Here is a 22,703-nt window from a genome sequence, read left to right as displayed (position 1 = left end):
ATCAGGAGCATTGGGCATCTTCCAATTAATATGTGGCAATGTGGACTTCAGTTTGAAAACGTCACAGTGGAGGGGAAATGTGTTGCATTCTACAACAATTCTACCAAAGTACGCTCTATAAAAGTATGTGTGGAACAGAAACAATTAATAGGGATTGTATTTATTTATTTCATACTCTTCCAGTGAGAGAACTAGAATATCAAATGATCTGATAGCAAGTTCTGAAAGGATAGAAAGGATAGATATTATATCCTTCTGCTTATAACAAAATCAAAGTTGGAACTCTGCCACAGGATTTAAATTGTTTGAAAAAACTGATTAGAAAGTTGATGAAATAAAAATCTACGGAGGGTGTCAAAGATGGACAACACTGCTTCTCTGAAAGTTCTTGAACTCCAAGATGCTGAAGTCTGGGAAACCCACTGGGAAGTCTCTGTGGTTGCCCTGTTGTTATACTTTCCATAAGCATCTGTTGTTGCCAGAATTTTGGAGACACACTTGACCAGAGAAAGCCTCACAGAACCATAGAATCATTAAGGTTGGAATAGACCTCCAAGGTCACCTGGTCCAACCATCCCCCCCCCCACCAAAGTCACCCACTAAACCATATCATAAGCACCATGTCCAACCTTTCCTTGAACACCCCCAGGGGTGGTGACGCCACTACCTCCCTGGGCAACCTGTTCCAATGCCTGACTACTTTCTGAGAAGAAATTTCTTCTAATTTCCAACATTCAATTCGATTCAGTTAAACAGTTTTTACTTACTTTGCTTCCCTCAGGGAGCTGGTGGTAATAAATTGTTGTCTTTCTTGAAAATTACCAAGTGACATTGCTTTTCCAGTAAAAGTTATTATTGCAGTTTTCATGCAGATTCCGTGGGTAATATTTTTTTTTTTTTTTTAGTGTTTTGCAGATTCACTGTGAGGCCAAATCCCAAAGCTCCTGTTAGTTTATATAAGGCTCAGCAGTCAGATCATATTTAATCTTGAGACACTGTACTTATCCTGAACAGTATACTTTTCCTGAACAGTATAGCTCTTTTAGTTCAGACTACATAAAAGTCATATCACTGTTGCAAATTAAAAATGAACTACTGTGAAATCTGAAACTGGCAAGACCAAAAGCTGTTTAATATATATATATATATATATGTTTATTTTGTACATACATAGCTAGATGAAACTGAGATACAGCCAGCTGGTTTATGCTAGCCTGAGTTGTCATGTCTATGTAGAGTAATACAAGGCTGGATGGAATTATTAGCGTCTTTATGGAGGTCGAATCACTTTATTTTCCTTATATTGTGAAAGGTATTAACATGGTCTGTCTCTCAGTTGATGCACCAAGAGCTGTGTGAATTTGCGTGTCTGCTATTTTTGAGCTCTTTTTTTTTTTTTTTGCTGGGGTGTTCTGAATGCTAGAAGTGTACATGGATTCAAAGACAACTGAACAAAGTAAAAGAAGAAAAATCCTCTGAGAACTGCTAAGTACAAAGGCATCTCCTATATTTCCGGAAGGGGAGGCGCAGATCGTGGAATGCTGAGGGAACATTCTCAGGAATTAGCACTGCTTATCCTTTTCTTACACCCCTCAATACACATTTTCTGTTAACAGAGATGTGGTTTTGTTTGACTGGGATGTCTAATTCATATTTTTCTGCAGTTTGTGCAGATATGACCCTGTCACTAACTAATCAGGAAAAAAAAAAAAAAAAGATACAGCTATTTTGTATGTAAATGCAGGTTGATACTTAAGAGAGCAAAAGGGCTGGTGCACCCAGAAACTATCCATTACAATACTTCATTGTTCATATTTCTTTCTGTGAGGAAAAGTTCAGAGAATAAATATGTGGCAGATCTTAATCATAAAATCATAGAATCATTAGGATAATGCAGTGTTGCTTAATTCATGTGACCTATTTTTGAAACTTTACCTTAGAATGAGATAAACTGGACTATTAGAAGGGCTGTTTCTGTAGAACTGCTTACCTCAAATCTACCCAACGTTGTAGTGAAAGTCTAAAGCTAGAATAATCCTATCTGATCAACTTTATTACTTGAGAGAATTTTACGTCCCCAGAAAATACGATATACTTCATTTTCAAAATCTACGTAGACAATTAAAAGGTTGCAGATTTTCTAGGCAAGTCTGTAAGTCTTCCTTTGTATATGGCCTTGACTTTCAGGGATCTAAGAAGTGAAAATAGATTGTGTACCTCATTACATCTTCAGTCTCTCTTCAAATGTGATGTTTGGCCTTCAGTCATTCGTAGGACAGGTTATAGGCGACAATAGTTTGCAGGTGGCCCTTGATACAGCCAGAACAATTTCTCATTCACTGAATGCTGCAGTGGTTTTGCAACAGTTGTACTGGCTAATACTTGCAGATCTAAATGGTGTAGACTGGTGGGAGGTTCTGCCATTTGAGAGGTTGGACCTGCTGTGTGCTAATCCAGAGAACAAAGTTTAAGTCTTGATGACTCCAGAGTGACATAAGAATAACTTTAACACACCTGTTTCCAAAAGAAAACGGATGTCTGTTCAGGCAGTTCTGTTTTTTCTACTGTAATTCTTGTAAGCTGCCAACATGAAAAGCAAGGTTTCCACTGACTGACAACACCCCACACCACAACAGGCCTGTCATGTCATCTGCCTTCAGGGCAAAAGCAGTCAGTCTGACAGTACTGGTGACCAGCCTAGAGAGTGAAGAATCAAATGCAGTCCCTGTGGAGCCATACCGCAGGCCCTCAAAGCCAGAAGGTGGTAGATCACAGACACCATCACAAATATTTGTGTCTAACTACCTAGTTTCTTCTTCCCTGACCTTTTTCAGGGAACCTTCCTCAGAGGTATTTTTAAAATAGTAAGTCTTACCTAGGGCAACAGAAGGAATTCTTGAAAGTATCAGAGGAGAATCGTTTGTGGTATTAATTTATAATTCTAAAAAATAAGACAGCAATAGTCCTCCCTTGGAAGGAAACTGACTTCAATTGTAGGCTACCGGAAGATATGGAAAACATTGCCATAATCCCCTTCCTGCAATCAGGACTGGTTTGTGATTCAGCCTTCTGTGGAAAATTTGTCAACGTATCTATCCAGTTATGATACAAGAAGAACTGAAATGTTGTGGTAAATCAGAATCACTGTGTGTGAGTCCTTATGCCTTGGCAGGTTTGAAGGTCTTCAGCAAGGGCTATGAGGACAGAGCAAACACTTGTCAAAGAAGCAGTGTGTTAGCGTACTTTATTCGATGCCGATTAGCAAGTGAAATTTTCTTTGGATACACTTCTTAAGCTATTTAGTACAACTGGATTGCAGCCAGAGTGCTGGCTGTATGGCCTGAGAATAAACATGCTGAAATTAAATCTGTCCCTGAAGCAGAGGTTTGAGGAGATTGGAGTGCTCTAACGTGTAGGATGACAATTGCCTATCTGCTTCATGTCAGGTTTTACAAGGTAAGCAAACCTGGTCTAGCAGTTGGAGTAATCTCATTACAGCAAGAACTGCTTGCTCTGCTGTTCGAAGCAGTCTTTAGGTAATGTTTGTGTGTGTTGCATTACACCACCGATGAAATCTGAGCAAGGTTGTTACATTTCCTGGGAAGTATCCTATTAAAAACAAACAAACAAACAAACAAAAACACAACACTGTTTTCCTAGCGTTCCTGTCATACTGAAATGGTGAGAGAACTCTCCTGTTGGTGAAACCCAGTTTCTTTACTGCCATGATGATCTCTTACTGCTTACAGATTGCATTTGTGCAGGGCCTTTTCATAGCATGTACTGAGGGATGGATAGAGATAAGGATGATCAACTTTACTGCTCTACTTTTTGTGTTGGAAGAGAACAGGGCTAATCTCTCTGCTCTTCCAGTCCAGCAAACCATCAGACTTTGTAGTAAGGGTATCCTATCTTCATTCTTCTTTTGTAGTATACTTCTAGATAGTCTGACAACTTAAGGGGTTGTACACTTTGAGCCATGGCTGGAAGTTTCCAGCCTTAAGAACGCATTCTTAGACCATTTCTGAGGTTGCCACCAGACCTTCTCATTCTCCTTTACAGGGAGTTTGTTCTGTCACTTTCCTTTCCTGAGGTTCTTGTAAATCTGAACAAACTGGGTTTGGTTTGCCTCTGTATAGCTGTGATTTTTCTGTTTTCTGTGCTTCTTGTTTCACTTATCCAAGCAGCTGAGTAAGTCATTTCTTTGTCTTTGCTCCTGGGTCTACAGTACCATGACAGTGAAGCTCCAAATTAAAACTTTATTTATGTCCTGGACACTAGGTAATGTACTCCTGTTTGTTTGATTGTGTTTTGTTTTGTGCTGTGTTTTGGTTAATGTGGTGGTTTCACACTGATGGGCATCTAAGTCCCACCACGCCACTCTCTTGATCTCCCTCCTCTACAGAACAGAGAAATTATGATGGGGAAAAAAACTCATGGTTTGAGGTAAAAATCAGTTGATTCAAAGGAAAAACAAACAAAAAAGGGGGGGGGGGGGGGGGGCATGTGGAAGCAAAAGGAAGAAAAAAAAATTGTTTAGCCCTGCTCAAGGGCTCAATCAGCAAGCATTGTTCAGCCATGTCTTGGGAAGCAGGGCCTTAATACCCATAGCAGTTTTTTGAGAAGAGAGATGCTTTCCTATTGAAAGCTGTCCCCGCTTCATGCTTGTATTTCTGAGCATGATGCCATACAGTATGGAATATCTCTTTAATCCCTTTGGTCAGTTTGGGTCAGCTGTTGTAGTGATGCCCCCTCCTCAGCTTTTGCCTAACCCCAGCGTTTGGACCAGAGGGAGTTGGAGAGCTAGCCTTGATGCTGTGCTAGCACTGCTCAGCAGTAGCCAGAACATTTGTGTGATACCAGTGCTTTTCTATGTGTAAGTGCAAAGCACAGCATTGTATGGGCTGCTGTGGCAAAAGTTAGCTCCATTCCATCCAGACCCAGTACAGTTAGCAGCAGGAAAATCTTTAAAAAATGTACTTCTCTGGTAAATGCATTGAGAACTTATCCTTCCTGCAGGTCTCTAATGTGATGTTTTCTAACATGGTGGACTACTTCCTAGAACTTAAGCATAGTAAGCAGCCTGAAGCAGTCAAGATGAACCTGCTAGCTCTCTTGGCATATTTGTTTAGGAACAGATCAGTCTCTGTGTATGAGGGCTTTCCTAGTTCTGAGGGAGAGGTTGCCACCATGGCATATAGGGAAGTGCATATGTTATGGGTCCTACCAGCCCAAACACTCTTAGGCTTGTGAGGATGTGCTGATGGCAGCATGTGTCGAAGGATTTAAGCTGCTGAAGGTGAATGATTGGCTCTATTCTTGACCATTCGATATTTGTCTGGCTTTTTTGTTTGTTTGTTTGTTTGTTTGTTGTTGTTGTTTTGTTTTGTTTTGTTTGGTTTGGTTTTTTTTTTTTCTATTATGGAAATACTTTTTCTTCTTTCTCTACTACATTCTGTAAAATACAACTGAAGTAGCCAGAAATGTAATTCAGAGGATTCAGATGACTTACCAAACCAAAATACATTTTCGTCTGTTCCCCTGTAACCAAGCTTCTATAATAATTGCTCAATTTTAGTCCATAGTGTAGATTTCATCGTGATTGTGATCATGCACCTATATTTATTGAACTACATTTGTAAAATACTTGTAACTCCATTCACTTTTAATACCCGACTTTCAAATCATTTAGCTTTACTATTGTATTTTTTGCATTATTTTTTCCAATCTAGATTATGAAGAGACATCCTAAAATATTAAATATTTTGAGTAAGCTCACCAAAATAACTTTTTTTTTTTTTTTTTTTTTTTTTTTTTTTTTTTTTTTTTAACACTAAGCCTGTAGAAGCAGCAAAATATTCAATATGCTGTGCTTTTGCTACTGCACTGTGTGGTTACTCCCACAGTATACTACTAAAATAAACAGTTTAGACAGACTGAAAGGAGAAAGAAATGCTTATATGAATAAAAACAATGTTTATCATCACACAATTTAGATTTATATTCAAAGTCAGACCAGAGAAAAAAACTAAGTGTACGTTTCAAGAGCTCTACCAACTGTACAAGTGCTATTTGTACTTCCAAGAGTGATGAAGATGAGATTTGGTACACGTGTGACTGTACAGTAGTTATATGCAAAAGAATTGTTCCCTTTTTTGTTCACTTGCATCTATTTGTGGTGATGGCCAACAAATTATACACAAACTCACATATTTTATGATCTGGAAGACAACAGGACCTGAACATATAATGTTGTTTGGTGGTGGTTGGTGATTTTCTCATTTAATGAGTTAAATTTGTAATCTGAAATCTGTAATTTCAGTTTTCTCAAGTCCATTAACAGTGTGCTTTCTTTGCACACTTGCAGAGTCTTAGCTGACTCTGAAACCAAGCACTGACCATTTTGTTCTCATTAAATTTGATTATCCTTTTGCAGTAGCGTTTTCTTTTGTACAAGTCAGGAAATGATTAGTAAAAGGGTTCCCAAAATGTGATATGGATACCATTTGTAGTGTCAGAAAAGCATGTTAACACTTCCTGAACCACCTCCTTTGAATTGCCTGGTGGGAAGAGCTCTGTTTTCCCTTAACAGTGCCTGAGAAAGTGAATTTGAAAACTGCTATGAAACATTACGATACTTTTTTTTTTTTTTAATTACAAGATATATTTTTTTAATTACAAGATTATTATTTTAATTACAATTAAAACAAACAAACAAAAAAACTCTTGCAGAATTCAGAAACTCAATAAAATGCATGGCTTAGAAATGCCCAGTGTGTGGTTTTCCAAATACACGCATTATTTGAGAGATTTAAGGGAAGAAACAAACAAACAAACAAACAAAAAAAAAAAAAAAAAAAAAAAGGACAATAAAAAGACATGGAAGTACAGTGTGCAACTTCAAATCACTTTCGGAGGTAGTTTTAATACCCATCTCCATACTGAGTTACTCTAGAGTCAGATCTTCAGAGATAGCTTTTTAGAACAAAATAGAATAGCTGGCTGGAAGGGACCTGCAGAGATCATCAAGTCCAATTGCCTGGTCACTTCAGGGCTAAACAAAAAAGCATATTATTCATTACATTATTATAATGCCTCTTAAGCACGGGAAGCTTGTTATATGTACATCCAAATTAAATTGTGTCATCATGAAGATCCTTGTGCTCATTGAACTGCTTCAATATTGCTTCAACTAGACCATGGAAACCCTGTCTAGAACTTTTCAAAGTCTATTTGACTTTATAGAAGAGTCATGGGCATGTGGCCTGTTATGCCAGTCCAGCACGTGCTCCTAGAGCATCTCACATTCACACAGGCATGCAAATCTGAAGAGACATTGGTGTTGAGCTTCCAGTGACACAGTCTTTTCCTTGCAGCTGTCTTGAAAGATCTCTGCACACATCGTCTTCCACTTCTCATGTGCTCTACAGATCCTTGACAGGGGTTAGGGTATTTCCAATGTAGCTCATCAGCATCCCTGAGAAAGCTTCCAAAAATGCATACAGAGCACTGGATAGGTGCTGCTTAAAGCCATTTTCCTCATTTTGTATATTACTCAGTACAATCCAATTTCTGAGCTCCTATCATTGCTAATCGGTTACATTTCAACATTTTTAGATGAGGTATGGTGATAATTTGTACAAGTTGTACAGCTTCTGAAAAATCTCTCTGTTGCTTTACTTTGGAGTCTGCAACAAATTCTGAAGAGTATAATCACTAGTATAGAAAGAAATATTTGACAACAGAAACATTTTCAAAGTAGAAGGAAAATTATGAGCTCTATTAACATGAGGCTGAAACATTTAAATAGGAAACAAGGTGTGATTTTTTTAATATGAGGTTTGATGAGTTAACAAGTAAATATTAGAGAGAGAAAGTGGTTTTACAGTTAGAAACTTTACTATCATTATATTAAAGCCTTGAGTTTGAGAACTGCTGGCCATCAGGTGGTTGGATCTCATTTATTGCAATAACAAATCTGGTATGTGTTTCCTGTGTTCTTTTTGTGTTTTTAGTGATATCTTTGAGTATAATTAATGCATGTCTGATTTAAGACATGAATGCATGTGAAAAGAGTAGTTCTCTATAGCTTTCTGATTCATGAATACACTCTCTAAAAATCCTGCTGGGCAAACATTTTATACCATTATGTTTTCCAAAACTTGTTTCATTGCTTCAGCATGTATATTTCTTGCTCTGCTCTCTCTTTAACATTACAAGGATGTGTTTTGAATAGCCTTTGATCATAAATTTGATTCCAGAGAGCTGTCTGCTGTGCTGACTTATTTTTGCCTTATTAGGTGATTTTTGCAGTTCCCAACTGCAGGAACTGTTGAGCTCCCTGGTTTTTCAGCTCCTAAAGTTACACGGCAGCAGTACAGTCGGGTTCTTGCTAGCCAGCTGCAGGGCACCAGATTCCACTGTGTGCGGCGGCGCCGCTTGGTACCGTTTCCTTTCTGGAGAGAATGGTGCTAGTGACGGCTTTCGGGCATGTGCTGCTGGTGAGCAGAGACTTCATCCTGCATTAAAGAATTGTTGTTTTTTTTGAGGAAAAAAAGCCTGCTTTGGTCCATTAGCTAACCCGTGGCATTATCTTCTGCCCTCTCCTAGTTTCTGTCAGAATCAGACCAGCCTCAGTAGGACAAAAGTACAAACTGTGTTTGGGAAGCCAGACGCTAATGCTTGAATTGCTCAGCATCAAAGCGATAGGCCAGTGTCACTGCGGTGAGATAAGAGTGGGGGCAGAAGGGGAGGGCTCTGGTATTTGAAAGGAAATTTTAATAACCAGAAAAATGTGACCAGTCACATGGGCTCTGAATGCAGTGACTGCTATTGTTACATGAGGTGTGGCCAAAGAAACCAAAGGTCACCATCCATTTTATAGGGGTCTGGGCTGCTGGGAGCAAAAGGGACCGTGGCATGCTGCCATGTAGAAGAGGCTTTTGTTAGTTTGTTACATAACGTGGAAGTAAAAAATAATGCAGTCGTTAAATAATGCAGTCATTAAATGCAGCTCTTTGTTCCTTAATGAGAGATTCATGAATACTCCAGCTCATAGTCGGCATGGCTCTGGTGTGCTTAACTGCATTTGAGAAGGCTGAGTCAGGGCCTTGCAGACTTTGAATGGGAGGGGGGAGGTTTGAGGAGTTTTCAATTCTTTTTTTCAATTATATTTTTTAGGCTGTTTTTGTGAGGTTCCTGTAGCACATGGTGTTACATTTTCATGATTATTTTTTTTTCTTCGTTCAGGTAGAGACTGGAAATCTTAAAACTATTATTCTCAGTTGTTCCCATCTAGTAAGAAGGTAGGGCTTTAAGAAAAATACCAGCTATTGCAAGACTCGAAATCATAAAAGTTGGCAGCAGTGTGTTGCCGGAGATAGACTAATCAGGACGGAAGGAACTTTCTGCTGTACTTCAGTGCTGTACTACTTTTCTGACACATTCTGCTTACTTGTGTTTATTTTCTTTTGAGAAATTAGTGAACTTTACTAAATATAACACTTCAAACCCAATGAATTATTGATTTGTAGTAGAATAACTTAAAAATTATGACGTATGTTATTGTTACTAACTTAATTTATATATAACATTATATTCTGCCTGATTAACAACAACTATAGTTCCTGAAAAAGTAGCTCCTGAAATTAAAAAAAAATAAATGTTAGCCTGATGTAATAGAAAATTTATACGTAGTACAAATTGTATGGAGCTTAGTGTACTGTTTGGACTTGAGACTGTTAACTATTAGCTCTTTGTCCTTTCTTTGGTGGGTGAGGTATATTAGTCATATAATTATTTTAAATCCAGCTCACTTGGATTTTTAATGTCAACAAACATACTTTCTCCCCTCGAAATGTAAAAGTTATAATGTCAGTTTTATATTCCAAATTTCGTGTAAGTTGCTGTCTATTTTCATTCATAGATAACAAGCTGTTGGATATGCAAACTTTTCTATCCATATAGTAAAATTATTCACAGGTACAGAAGAACAGGGTGTACTCCTTAAATTGCCATGGCTAGCCGGTATTTCTCAACACCTAAGATTCATACCGCATGCTTCAAGCCTGAATCGATCAGATCAATGTGATGTGCTGAGGCTGGGCCAAGTCTTTTCTAATCACCAGTCAGCACTGTTGCTCTGGCATGATGCTCCCAAAAATAGAAACATAAGAAGTCAAACAAGTAAGTGGAAGGGCACTAAAAGAAAAAGTGCTGCTAATTCCACTGTTGACTTTCTGTCTAATGGATTCTTGTTCCCAGGCCGGGCTAAGTAAAGCAACTGGAGCAGGGCGTGTTTCTGCAGATGGCTCAGCAGTGACACACGCAGCCCAGCTGTTTGACAGGTGTTTGATTTGTATTTAAAAGTACCTCACACAGGACGGATTTTTTTCACAGATACTGAGAAGCTAGTCAGCTGATGCTTTTTGTTCAGAGTTTACTCCCCTTTCACTATTCTCCCTTTTGTTGTGAATGGTAGTTCTTCTATTTCTCCTTAAAAATGATGGTAATACTACTTCAGTCTGTAAAAAGAAAGCATTTGCCTCAGACACTAAATGGGAGAAATTAATCCATGCTAATTTTATTTAATAGTTGGAACCTGCTACCGTTACATGTAGAAGATGTACCTTTTCTTTATAGCTCCTGCCAATAAAGTTTAAAGAAATGTTTATTTACCTGTCGATTTGTCACAATGAACATTTCCGCATAGAGCAGGGATGGAAGGAGAATGCAAGACTTCTGGGTATGGCAGTTACATACTGTGTTTGCCTCTTCCCTTAACATGAGGAAGTCCTGGGACTTTCTTGTACAGAGTTTTGCATAAGACTGGAGTAAAAGAAATTCCATGCCCAGAAGGGTGTACAGTATAGATGAGATACAACCAGGGCTATGAGGGAAGAGTGAAGGTCAGAAAGTACTTAATGGATGAGAATTAAAAGTGTACAATGCTAATCCTTACTGCTTTTATTGTAAGCTACACACAGGACTCTGTATAACTGAAGAGAGATTGTCTCAATTGTAGTCTGTTTAATTCAGTTTAAGGTTTTTGTTCAAATAATGGTAAGTGGAAGAAACAACGATCTTTGTGACATTTGTTAGTCACTGCCGTAGCAAGCAACTCTTCTGGCCAAACCAGCATTGGAAATAGTAGAGTATCAGGATGCTCTTATAAATAATCTTTGATTAATGTGAACTCTCAGAATCTTAGGCAATAGCATCTGTAACATAACAGTGACTATGAGCAGTTTGTCTTTTTTTTTTTTTCCCCCTCTATTTTTCTTCATAATTTAGTCTGAGCATTTTTGTTTTCTGGTTTTCAAATACATGAGGTTGAAGGAGATGAGACTTCAGGAACTGTTAACAAAAATAAATGGATCTTTGCAATGATGAGGTTATAATACCAGTGTTGTGAAATAGCCAGAAGAAATACCACACTATAGAATACAGTTTTCTGGCAGTATGTCTGCTGAACTTAAGAAGAATGAGAAAGGAATGCAGCCAGAGAAATGGCTGTCAGAGTAATGTTGATTCTCTAAATAAACAATGTTTTTTAGTGAAAGGATGATTAAAAACTCCTCATGTGGAGTCTGTGTCCCTTGGATAGTGGACTAGCTCTTTCTGTCTGGCATCCCAGATGTAGGGATAGGCTAATAAGTATCCAAGAGGTCAAGAAAATGGGCTGAAAGGAAAAGTTACAACTTTGCTAGGCTGAGATGCTGCTATTTCCTTCAAAGCTGCATGGAGCTGATAGCAGTAAAGTATACATGAACTTATCTTTAGGAAGCAGCCCCTGTGGTTCCTGTGCTGAAATCAGATTCATTGATACCTGGATTCACAGGTGAGAGAACTGTCTGCTGGAGTTCTAAGTATATTGACTTTATAGCCTCTTAAATCCAAATACTAGTCCATCTCCAAAATATATCAAAAGTCAAAAGTGAAAAGAGAGATTTCTTAAGAAAGTATTACACTTCTGAGTGTAAATGGAGACAGGGAAACTGTATCTGGAACTATTTTACTCATTAATAGTTGACAGGGGGGTTGCAGCTATACAAGCAAACCAACATGTGGTACTTCAGAACAAATATTGAGCTGGGTTAGTTCCTAGATTAGAAATTCCAGTCTATATGCTATCTATTTATTTTTGATTCACCTTAAATCTGTAATTTTGGTGATGCTTTTTTGCATTTTATAGCTGTACTGTTAGACGTCAGACTGGTTGATGTTCTGTGGGACAGACCTTTGTTAGTGTAAACTGCCATTTGTACCAGCTGAGAATCTCCATCATGAATACATAGAAATAGATTAATATATATGGAAATATATGGAATATATACTGCAGAACTTCCAGGTTATGGAAATTAATATTATAAGTTTTTTCTTTCTTTTTTTTTTATTTCCTGCATTAAAGAATAGCCTCCCACCTATAAGAGGTTGACCAGTGTAGTTTACCTCAGTGCACCAATTATTATGGTAAACATAATAGTCATAATAATTTTATTATTTTAAAAATACTGCAGCAATTCATTAGTTTCAGAGAATGCCTTTTAGCTGATAATTAACATTATTGCATTTCAAATATTATTTTAGCAAGGTCAATTAGATGAATTTGCAGTTCCGTTGAAAATGTAATAGGGTTTAGATTTGTTTTAAGGCTGTGTTATGGCTGGGTTAACAGTAAATCAATAGATGGTATATAAATTCAGGCAATTTTTCTCTCAACAAATCTACTGTAAAGGAAAAAATGTAGTTATAAAAATCTATCAGCTGTCCATGAGTATAAGATCACTTCATTTTTTTTTTCTATTGTGTTGTCTTGGATGATAGAAGTATCCAACTGGCTAGACTTAATATTCTGAACTGTTCGTCCATAAGAAACTATGAATCTCTCGGAACCTTTTGCAGACAGAAGCCTATTTTCTTATTCTCAGTACTCTACAGGAAATGTTTTCATGCTCTTCACATGGATTTTCTTTATGCTCTCTGTATGGTGTCACAGGTCAACTGGGCAGGATTGTTTTGAAGGTCGTGTTCAATTCATGTTGTCACTACGTTTTTAAATAACAATGGGAAAAATATATTAAACATTACCTATTTCTATCAGTAGTAAATTATGTTGTGCTTCTTACCTTTCTTACCTAAGGTATGTAACTGGGTGATGAGCCATTAAAAAAGGTGTTAGTGGGGTCATTTGATGCAGTCTGAAAAGCAGAGAAACAAAAAATGGTAAAAGCACTTCAGGTTCTAGAACACAGTGAGGCAGAATAAGGAGCAGCTGCCCCATTCCACTGCTCTTTGGCACCATGTGGAGCTTTACTCTGGCTTGTAATGCTCCTTCATTACAGCCTCTGAGGGCTCTGCAGACACTAATGAATTTCCTCTTAAAATACTGTAGGAGGGAGTGAAGGAGAATAAGGTATAAATCACCTGTTGGAGGTTACATAAAACAGAGGCACAGCTGGGAACCAAACATAAGCTACGTGAGGTCCTGGTTATGTGCTGATAATACGGTCTGCTTTTATTTTTCTTCTCTGTTTTGTTGTTAAGTTCCTTGCAGTCCAGTTCTGTTCTTCTTGAAATCAGTGTCAATTATGAATGCTGAATGGAAGTGTGTCTTCTGGACTGAGGAATCAGTTCTTGATAAGGAATTTCAAGAGAAAGAAGGCAGTAGGCACTTCTCTAAGGACGTGTGATAGCAATGAACACCACTCATACTTGTCAAAAGCATAAGGAACATCTACTGACAGTGGAGTCTCTGCTTCTGCTGATACTTTTGTTAATGGTATAAAAACTTCTACTTGACATTTACCATAAAAGTTTCAGGCAGTTTCTTATCAATTTTCTAAAGAAAAGGAAAGGCAACGTACAGGCCTATAGTTGTGCTGTGATGCATGAAAGGAATTGGAGTGACCCTTTCATCTCCTTTTTTTTTCATAACAACTTCTCTAACTTCTCATGTGGTATGAAAATAATTTGTGGAGTAAAATACAGAAACAAACTTCTGATTTATGCCATGTGTTTGTAAAATATGTCTGTTCTATGTATATGAATATAGAAACTGTGGTAGTTGTGCACTTTTAGCGCATGCTAATAGAAAAATAAAATAGGAACAAAGTCAAGTAGAGAGTATGTAGTCTGGAGTAAGGAGCCCTGTGATTGTGTTCTCTGGAGTTGTAAGCTGCTTCTACCTGCTTATTAATGAGTTTGCTTACAAAGCACTGAAGCCTAAATTTTCAAATGTCAAGTTTTCACTATATCAACTTCTAGGTGACATGAATGGCTGAATCAGTCAGCCTTGTCCCAGAGATGGTTGTCAGGAAGGGCTAGAAATGAGGAAAATTGGTGCCTCCTGGACTCAGGTTATGTCATTCTTATTGGGCTGTTCTCATTTGCCCTTTTCATGAGCAGCTACACAGAAAAGCTGCAGGAGCCCTGATCACTAAGACATCAGGACATGCAAGTTCCCTGACCAGCCCTCACTCCTGTGCCGGAACTATGGAGTACCAGTACTATGCTGAGGCTGCTGTAGAAGCAGAAGAGAGCAAAGGACACTTATCATTGACCTGTCACCAGCTCTTTCTTCACTAGGTTATTTTAAGGGAGGTTCTTATGCTTGCTTACATGGATCACATTTGATAAAGGAGAGCCCTGATTTGGGCCTTTGCAGCCCAGCAAGTGCTGAGCACTGGTAGTTCAGCAGTAACCAAGTGGGAACAAAAGGATCACTAGACACAGTGAAACCAGGGTGTCATAATATTTAGCACAAGCTTCCTGACATGACAAGTCCTGGAGATTCACAGGGCAAGTCTTAGCATATTTTTATGAGTATGTTTTTAAATAATTAATATTTTATTGGGTAGTTCTAGCCATTAAAATGAGCCTGCTTAGAGAAACAAGGAAATACTCTAGTAGGCTAAGGGACATGTCATCTAATGGAGTATAATTGGTGTGGGATTGTTATTTATTAAAGGGAAAGCTCTGACCCTGTTGGTGGCTCTTGACTCACTCTGTACGTGTTACGAGGGGGAGGATGTTGATAGAGTCCTGTGATAGCACATTGTTGAACATTCCGCTCCATTTCTGCAATGCTAAAAATAGTTGTCCTCATTTTAAAACACCGGGCTATTAGATTATTCCAAAGGTCTGGCATACTCAGGGTAATGGAAGGCACATATCCATAAATTATCAAAACAGTAAGTAGCATTTGACCGTGCTGATTTTACTTCTGTTAAGATGCGTTTCCTTGCTAGTAACCCTGAAGTAGCAGGTCTATTCTGTAAATCAAGCTCCTGGCAGTGCCCCAGTAATTTTTAAAATAAAAGAAAAACTGCCTGTTGAGGATGGAGAAGCATCGGACTGCCTTTTTTTTTTTTTTTTTTTTTTTCTATTCATAGTAATCATATCTGTAAAACAAGTATTTAAAATATTTTACAGTAATTGTCTTTCCCAAGCATGAGGAGAATCTCACAAAGTTCCAGTACATTTGACATTATAAACTGTGCTAATGCCTGAAAGGATTTAAATAGCAATACACATTCTAAATCATTGATACAACTTTCTCTCAGCTCTTTTTGTCTTATGATTAGTTAATGTGACACCTAATTCATGTTTGGCGCCATACTATCATACTATTTGGTAGTACAAATAACCAATGCACTTAATATAGTTCAGATACTTAAATATCATGTCTTTTGTTTTTTTTTTTTTTAATTTGAAAGTCTCTTTCTTATAGGGAAAAATAGCAAAATATGGAAGTCAAGGTATAAAAATTCTTAGAAAAATAATATGCATTCTAAGGTAGTTGCTAAGCACATAGACACCATTCAGCTTATTGTATCTTGAAAACCTTTAGCTGGAAAGCAAATCTCTAATTTAATAGTATGTTGCAGTGCAAATAAAAACTGCAGAATCAATACATGATAGATATATTGAGAACCTGATTATACATACACTGCACGTTTCCAGAATAGTAAAGCAGCCACAACATTCATCATTCTAGATTTAATAAGAATCAATATTGATGTGGAAGATTATTTTTGCATTATAGTGTTGAATGAATAATCATTTGCAGAACACTGATTAACCAGTGCAAGACAAAACATCTATGCCTTGTCTTCATAAAAACAAACAACAACAACAACAAAAAAGACAGTGAATTTGTGCTGGTTTTTTCTAGTTTATAATGATCTAGAATAGCAGTGAAGATAACATATTATCTGGTAACTATTAGACTACAGAGAATATTTCTGAATCTGTGTTGTAAATTTGGAGAAAATGAAAGACTAAGGATTACTTGTGATGATTAATTAGAATTTTTCCCCAGCATGCTAGCATCTATTTTTACGGAGGGGAGCTGCAAGGAAGATGTTGGAAACTCTGCCTTGAGCAGAGTGAGAAAAACGCCATTTTAACAGGCTATTTTAAGCAATATTTTAATTGTTATATATCACGAGCGCTTTGTATTTATTTGTTTAATTACTTGTATCATTTAGATGAATAATTGTTCTTTTATTTTCTCTCTGTGTTGTACAGAGATTGGAGTTTTTTCTTTGTCTCTGTTTGTTCTTGTTTGTGTCTGTGAGGCATTTATCTTCCAATTGGCTTGGAGTCAAACAAGTGAACTTTCAAAACTTTTTTTGTTGCTGAATTCTTGCTTGGCTAGAAAACTGAATTGGATGGTGTGCAAGTTAGTAGGGCAATGAATGGAATGGAGAAAGCATTTGATTTTAGATTTTTTTAATAAGTCGTCTAAGTTCCCACTTGAAGTTATTAGAGTATGGATGAATTTATCAAACAGAACTTAGCTCAGCAACTTCAGATTTATTGCAACCAAAATTAATGTACTTCACAGTGGCATAATTTATAAATCTGTAAATGGAGGCTGGTCCTTAGCTTTCAGTGGTATAGCTTGGTTCTCACTAGGTCTGTAATTGTCTAACCAGCTTTGCTGAGAAGGGTTGGAAAGGGAAATGGTTGCAATATCTTATAGTTTAATTCTATGTGAGATATTACTAGTTTTTTTTTACATCGTTTTACATGTTTGTTTTTCTCTTGCTTCAAAAGCCCATATTAAATGCAAGATTGAATTTTCTGTAGCTGTTAACTCAGATCTACTGTTTCTCTCTCTCTCTCTTTTTTTTTTTTTTTTTTTTTTAACTTCTGCTCAACTAGTCTTAATTCAGAAACCAAAGATTGCATGATCATGTTATTCAGAGTGGACAATTACATTTTAAAAACATTTCTTATAAAAAAGATGTTTGTATCCATGTTCAGTGTCACGCATAAGTTCTAAGCATCCAGTCTCAAATGGTATTTAGAAACCCAAATTAGATTCTTAATTTTCATGAGTAGTGCACAAAAGAAACATTTCTGAGGGGGAAGAGGGATGTTAGTAACAGATGTACAGATGACTTACTGTGCTTTTATAAGATCTCAGGTAGAGGAGGCAGTAATTTAACAACATAACCTTTTGGTCAGAGCATTCACTTAGGAAGATTCACTTAGGACAGATTTTTGCCTGCTTGGTTGCACCAGATCAAGGCATAGCATTTCATCTGGTGCAGTAGCTTGGGCACTCCTCTTAAGACAGAGAAGAGGTCTGAAATTTCCCTTTGACTGAGTAGAGCCTAGAAGCCAGCATCCTGCTTCATATATACTGTAATTGTAGGTAATTCTATGAAACATGAATGACTATATCAACTATATCACCTCTGCCTGTGTTTTTCAATGAGGACAGCTGTGGTTGTGGTGATTTCAGTGCTGAAAAAATGGGAAAAGTAAGTTCTGTGCATCCGTGGATGGAACATTTTGTAAGATGGAAGGGGCAGAAATGTTTGTCCCAGATGTGTCACATGTAAGATAGCACCACACCACTCAGCTCACATGTAGCAGCAGAAATACATTTAAATTGTAGATCCCTCTGGGCTCAAGCACCTATTAAATATGAGGGAGAGCATGGAAATTGTGGCACTCTTGCTAGGTCTTTAGGTACTTGGATAGTATGCAGGTGTTTTTCTAATACATATATATATTAGAAAAAATATATATTTATATATATATATAAATTATATATTATATATATATATATATATATATATATATATATTTCTGAATCATAACCTGAAATAAAAGTAAGGAAATATTTTCACGTGATCCATACTCTCTGATCTTCTTGTGGCTCAGTCATTTGAAGCAGTCTGCAGCTACATCTGCTGCACAGTTAGATAACCTGTAATTGTTAATTGTCTGATATCTTGGATATGAAATGTATTTTAACCAAATACAAATCAACAGACATAAATGACCCTAGAAATCAATTCAACAACTCTGTTCAAAAAGAATGAGAAGGAAATATATCTCTATTTTTTTCCATCTTAATTTAGCTCAGTCTTGAGTTAGGTCTGAAAAAATGATGGTTATGTATATTTTGTTTCAGGGGGAACCTGGCTTAGTGGGTGTTCCTGGCATGCCTGGTCTTACTGGTTCCAAGGTAAATTAAATAAATAAAAAAAGTAGTCTTTTTTTTTTTTTTTTTTTTTTTTTGTGTGTGTGTGTGTGGTTTTACTCTCAACATCCTTTTTGCCAGCCCTTCAGTATCTACATAAATTGTATTTGAATTATATATCCAGTTTTGGACTTGGACTTTGAGTATGACAGAGGCATCGTGTTATACAACTTCACTGTCAGCTGCTCTCTCACAAGAGAAGGGGCACAAGGCGTAGTGGCACAGACAGGCTCACCAGTGTTACTGTGCATTAAGAGCAGTTGTCTAGGTCTCAGAACTGCGCAGGATCTTTGTAGCCATGAGATACACAGATCCAAGAAAGTGAAACGTGGGTGTTATGATCTCAGCACAATGAGATGAGGGAAGCAGTGCGTTTTGTACTCTTCCATTTTAATCTTTTGCTCCTCTCTGGAGGTGGAATACTGTAGGAAGGCCAGAACTTGCAAAAAGATGCATATGCAATTTAGAGTTTACTGGTAATATTAGTTAAAGTTGTCTAGTTGGAGCTGTTTAACGTGAGAATTTTGTAACATTAGAAATTTTTGAAGTAATTTAGCTGTGGCTAGTGTAGGCTAATATTTTTAACGTTGTCAAGTGGAAATGACATAAACTTTTTTTTCACTACACTTTTTGTTGACTAAATTTCGTATTTTCTCTAATTGAATTTTCTTAAGTGTGGAAAAAACTCGACACCTAAACAGTATTTGTGAAAAAGGAAGGAAATTTATGGGGTTAATAACCCCATAAATTGGTACAGGCAAAGAACTGACTGATTGAGCAGAAATGTTTGTGAAAATGACCTGAGTGTGGACATGCGGCTGAATATAAGCTAATAGTGTTTTGCTAGTGGATGTAAGGTAAAGCACATATCGAACCACCTTAGGAGAACATCAAGGGATGGTGTTTTTCTGTATGCTTGGTACTGGCAATCCGGCATCTGGAAAGTTATGTCATGCTTCGTCATTATTTTGAGAGATGTGGAGAAACTGAAGAGGGTCCAGCAGGTAGCTAGTGTATGTTCAAGAGTCTAGAAAACATGGCCTGTGAGGAGAGTTTCAGGGCACTAAGTCTGTCAAATCTGACAAAGGGAGCAATTGAGACGGTCCTGCAGGTCTCAGGAGCCCAGAAGACTGGTCAGTCTTCAAGAGCAGCTTCCTCAAAGCATAGGGATCTGTCCCTTGTGATATACTGGAAACTGAGCAAATATGGCAGAATGTCAGCATGGATGAAGTGGTTGCTCCTGACTGAGCTCAAAAACAGAAAGAAAGTAAACAGTGGAAGCAGGCATGAGCTACCCAGTAGGGAAATAGAAACATTGCCAAAGCGTGTGGTGACGGAGTTAGAAAACCAAAAGGTCATCTGGAATTGAAATTAATGAGGAATTCTGAAGGGCAGCAGGAAGGGCTTCTGTGAAGTATTTTGGCAGCAAGAGGAAAACTGAAGAAAATGCTGACCCACTGCTTCATGGAGTGAGGGACATGGAAAAGGCTGAGAGTACTCAGTGCCTTGTTTACCTTGGCTTTCAATGATAAAGTTTGCCCTCAGGCCTTCCAGGTACTTGAACATCCTAGCAGAGTGTGTTAGGAATGTTCCTTGCCCACTGGAAAGGAAGAGAGTGTTAAGGAGCACTTAAGCTCAATGGACATGTAAAAGATACCAAACAACTTGCATCCAGTGGCTGCTGAGGTGACTGCAATGCTACCCTCTGTTAATGTCAAGAGATCATGATGACATGGGGAAGTTTCTGATGACTACAAACAGGCAGACATTGCATCTGTCGTCAAGAAGGATCCAGGGAAGTGCAGGCCAGTCAACCTCACCTCTGTCCCTGGAAAAATTATGCAGGAAATCCTGAAAGGCATTTTTAAACACATGAAGGACTAGAAGGTGACTAGGAACAGCCAGAATTGATTCACCAAGGACAAATCATGCCTGACAATCCGATTCCCTGCTCTGATAAGATGACAGGCAGTGTGGATAAGAAGCAGTGGATATTGTTTACCTTGACTTCAGACAGGCTTTTGGTAGTTTCCAATCATATCAATGTAGTCAGATCTGTGAGATACGGACTCTATAAGTGGGGTGGAAGATTGGCTGTATTGTTGGGGCCAGAGGTGGAATAACTGTGGTACAGTACAATAACTGATGGCTCTAACAACTGTCATCCCTCATGGATTGATACTGGGGCAAGTATTGTTTAGTGCCTTTATTAATAACCTGGATGATGTGTAGTGATGTTACTACTCCACCCTTCCAGATGTGGGGGAGTAGCCAGTGCACTGTCAAGGTAGGAGAAGGATATATACAGAGGAACCTCAACATGCTGCAGAAATAAGCTAATGAAGTTCAGCAAAGGCAAACATTATGTTGCATCTAGGATGGAGGAGACACCAGTGCAGGCCCACCAAGATGGCCAGGAGCTTATAGCCCATGATGTACAAGGAGAGGCTGAGGAAACTGTGCTTGTTCAACCATAATTTGAGGTGATTTGGAAGGGAACGGACTTTACTGCTATCTGCAAGTAATAGGAGGGTGCAGAAAAGCAAGAGTCAGATTTCCCAAGGTGGACTGTGAAAGGACAAGAGGCAATGGACATAAGCTCGAACCAGGCAAATTTTGACTCTATCTATGAATAATTTTTATATAATGGATTGGGAATTGAATAAAGACAGGATTTGCAGTCTTACAAATGGGAAAGATAAATAAAGAAAGTGCTTTACTTCTAGAAATTTGTCAAAAGTAAATAGTTCTGTTGCATATCCAAAACTGGAGAAGAATGGGAAACAGGATAGAATTTGCATACATTCAGAAATTATTTCAGTAATTAACCACTCTTTTTTTTTTTTTGGTAAGAATATATGGAAGGTTACTTTACTGGATCGCATATTTTGCATGCTTGGTCTTGGGTATGCTTTTAAAACTGACCCCTAAGCTGTTGACTGCATGAGTCACCCCAGCCAAAAAAGCAAATAGGGAAGAGACACTGCAGGCAGTGCTGAAAAATCTAAAGCTATTTGATAATCTATAAGTCTGCACATCTCTTATGCTTTGAATTTAATTCCCAGATGTGTATTACACAATATTGTATCAATTGAACAATTTGGCAAAATGCTGCTAGAAAATTTGCAAGTTGTAGCCTGCAGTTTTAGTTGACCTCATTTAAACCTTGGACTATATATGGAAATGAAAATCTCCGAAGGGTGAAAGAATGTTTAGTTATTGCTCAATCTAATTTTTTGAAAGCAATTTAGAAACAATGCCATATGCTTTACTTCAGAATTCTTCCAGTCTTCTCATCTTCAAACCTGTAGCAGTCATGTGCATTGCACTGAGGCAGTGAGACTGAATTCTTTAGGCTGGCAAAGACATGGAAACCAGCTCTTTCCAGACAATTTAAGGGAGAAAGAGAATGTGGTTTGGTTTGGTGTTTAATTAAGGAGTTTTTGTATTACAAGTATGTAATTTTGGCTATATTTCTGTTGTATATCTCACAAAACAGACAAGAATATGTTAATAAAGATATGACTAAAATATTTAACTATAATTCTTGTAAAGTAGCCAGGTTGAAGACCATTTGACAGAGACATTAACAAATTAAGAATGCTACAATAAGATCTTTTTATGAGCTAAAAATTATCGAAGTAGAGCAAGAAGAGCATTACAACAGGTCTTTTTATTGGAAGATCATTAAATAAAGGATTCAATTTGCCATAATAAGATGAGCTTGAATTAGTATTTCAAATTCTTTTTTTTTTTTTAAATACTTGATTATTGGGACGAAGTTTTCAAAGTGAAAGGAATGGGTTTTCCTTCTCTAAATTACATCTGTATCTTTTTCTCAATTGAATGTGGTTTTGAGGCCTTTACAGATGACTAGTCATATTGAAAAATTAACTTGAAGGAATTCATAGGAATAAATATATTAAACTCATTCTGCTGAATACCAGGCTATAGTGAGCATGTTTAGTATCAACAGTTTATAATTTTTAAAGCCAGGAAGATCCCTTAGGCTGAACAAAAATATGAGCAATGATTGGAAAACTGTGGCAGCTTTTGTAGAGGTTTTGCATATTTCCAATGTGAGACTGTCGATATCCAAATGTATTTTTGTGTTTTAATCCCATAATAAAAATGTAATAATAAATAATAAATTAATAATAATTAATTAATTAATCAATTAATTATTAAATAATTAATTATT

General features: G+C 37.4%; 1 protein-coding gene across 10 annotated transcripts in view; it reads left to right on the top strand.

The window, feature by feature from the left end:
• COL19A1 (collagen type XIX alpha 1 chain) overlaps nucleotides 1-22,703 on the top strand; it is a 208,668-nt gene that overhangs the window by 60,634 nt on the left and 125,331 nt on the right. For 8 of the 10 annotated variants that reach the window (XM_084515289.1, XM_084515298.1, XM_084515296.1 and 5 more), the window contains one exon: nucleotides 18,434-18,487. The exons of the other annotated variants lie outside the window; for them this stretch is intronic. In XM_084515289.1, the coding sequence (XP_084371415.1) occupies nucleotides 18,434-18,487 (54 nt within the window). The remainder of the gene's footprint in view (nucleotides 1-18,433; nucleotides 18,488-22,703) is intronic. 10 annotated transcript variants of the gene reach the window in all.

The sequence above is a fragment of the Aythya ferina genome, assembly GCF_964211825.1.
Source record: "Aythya ferina genome assembly, chromosome: 3".
NCBI lineage: Eukaryota > Metazoa > Chordata > Aves > Anseriformes > Anatidae > Aythya > Aythya ferina.
This window is presented reverse-complemented; position numbering and strand designations above follow the sequence as displayed.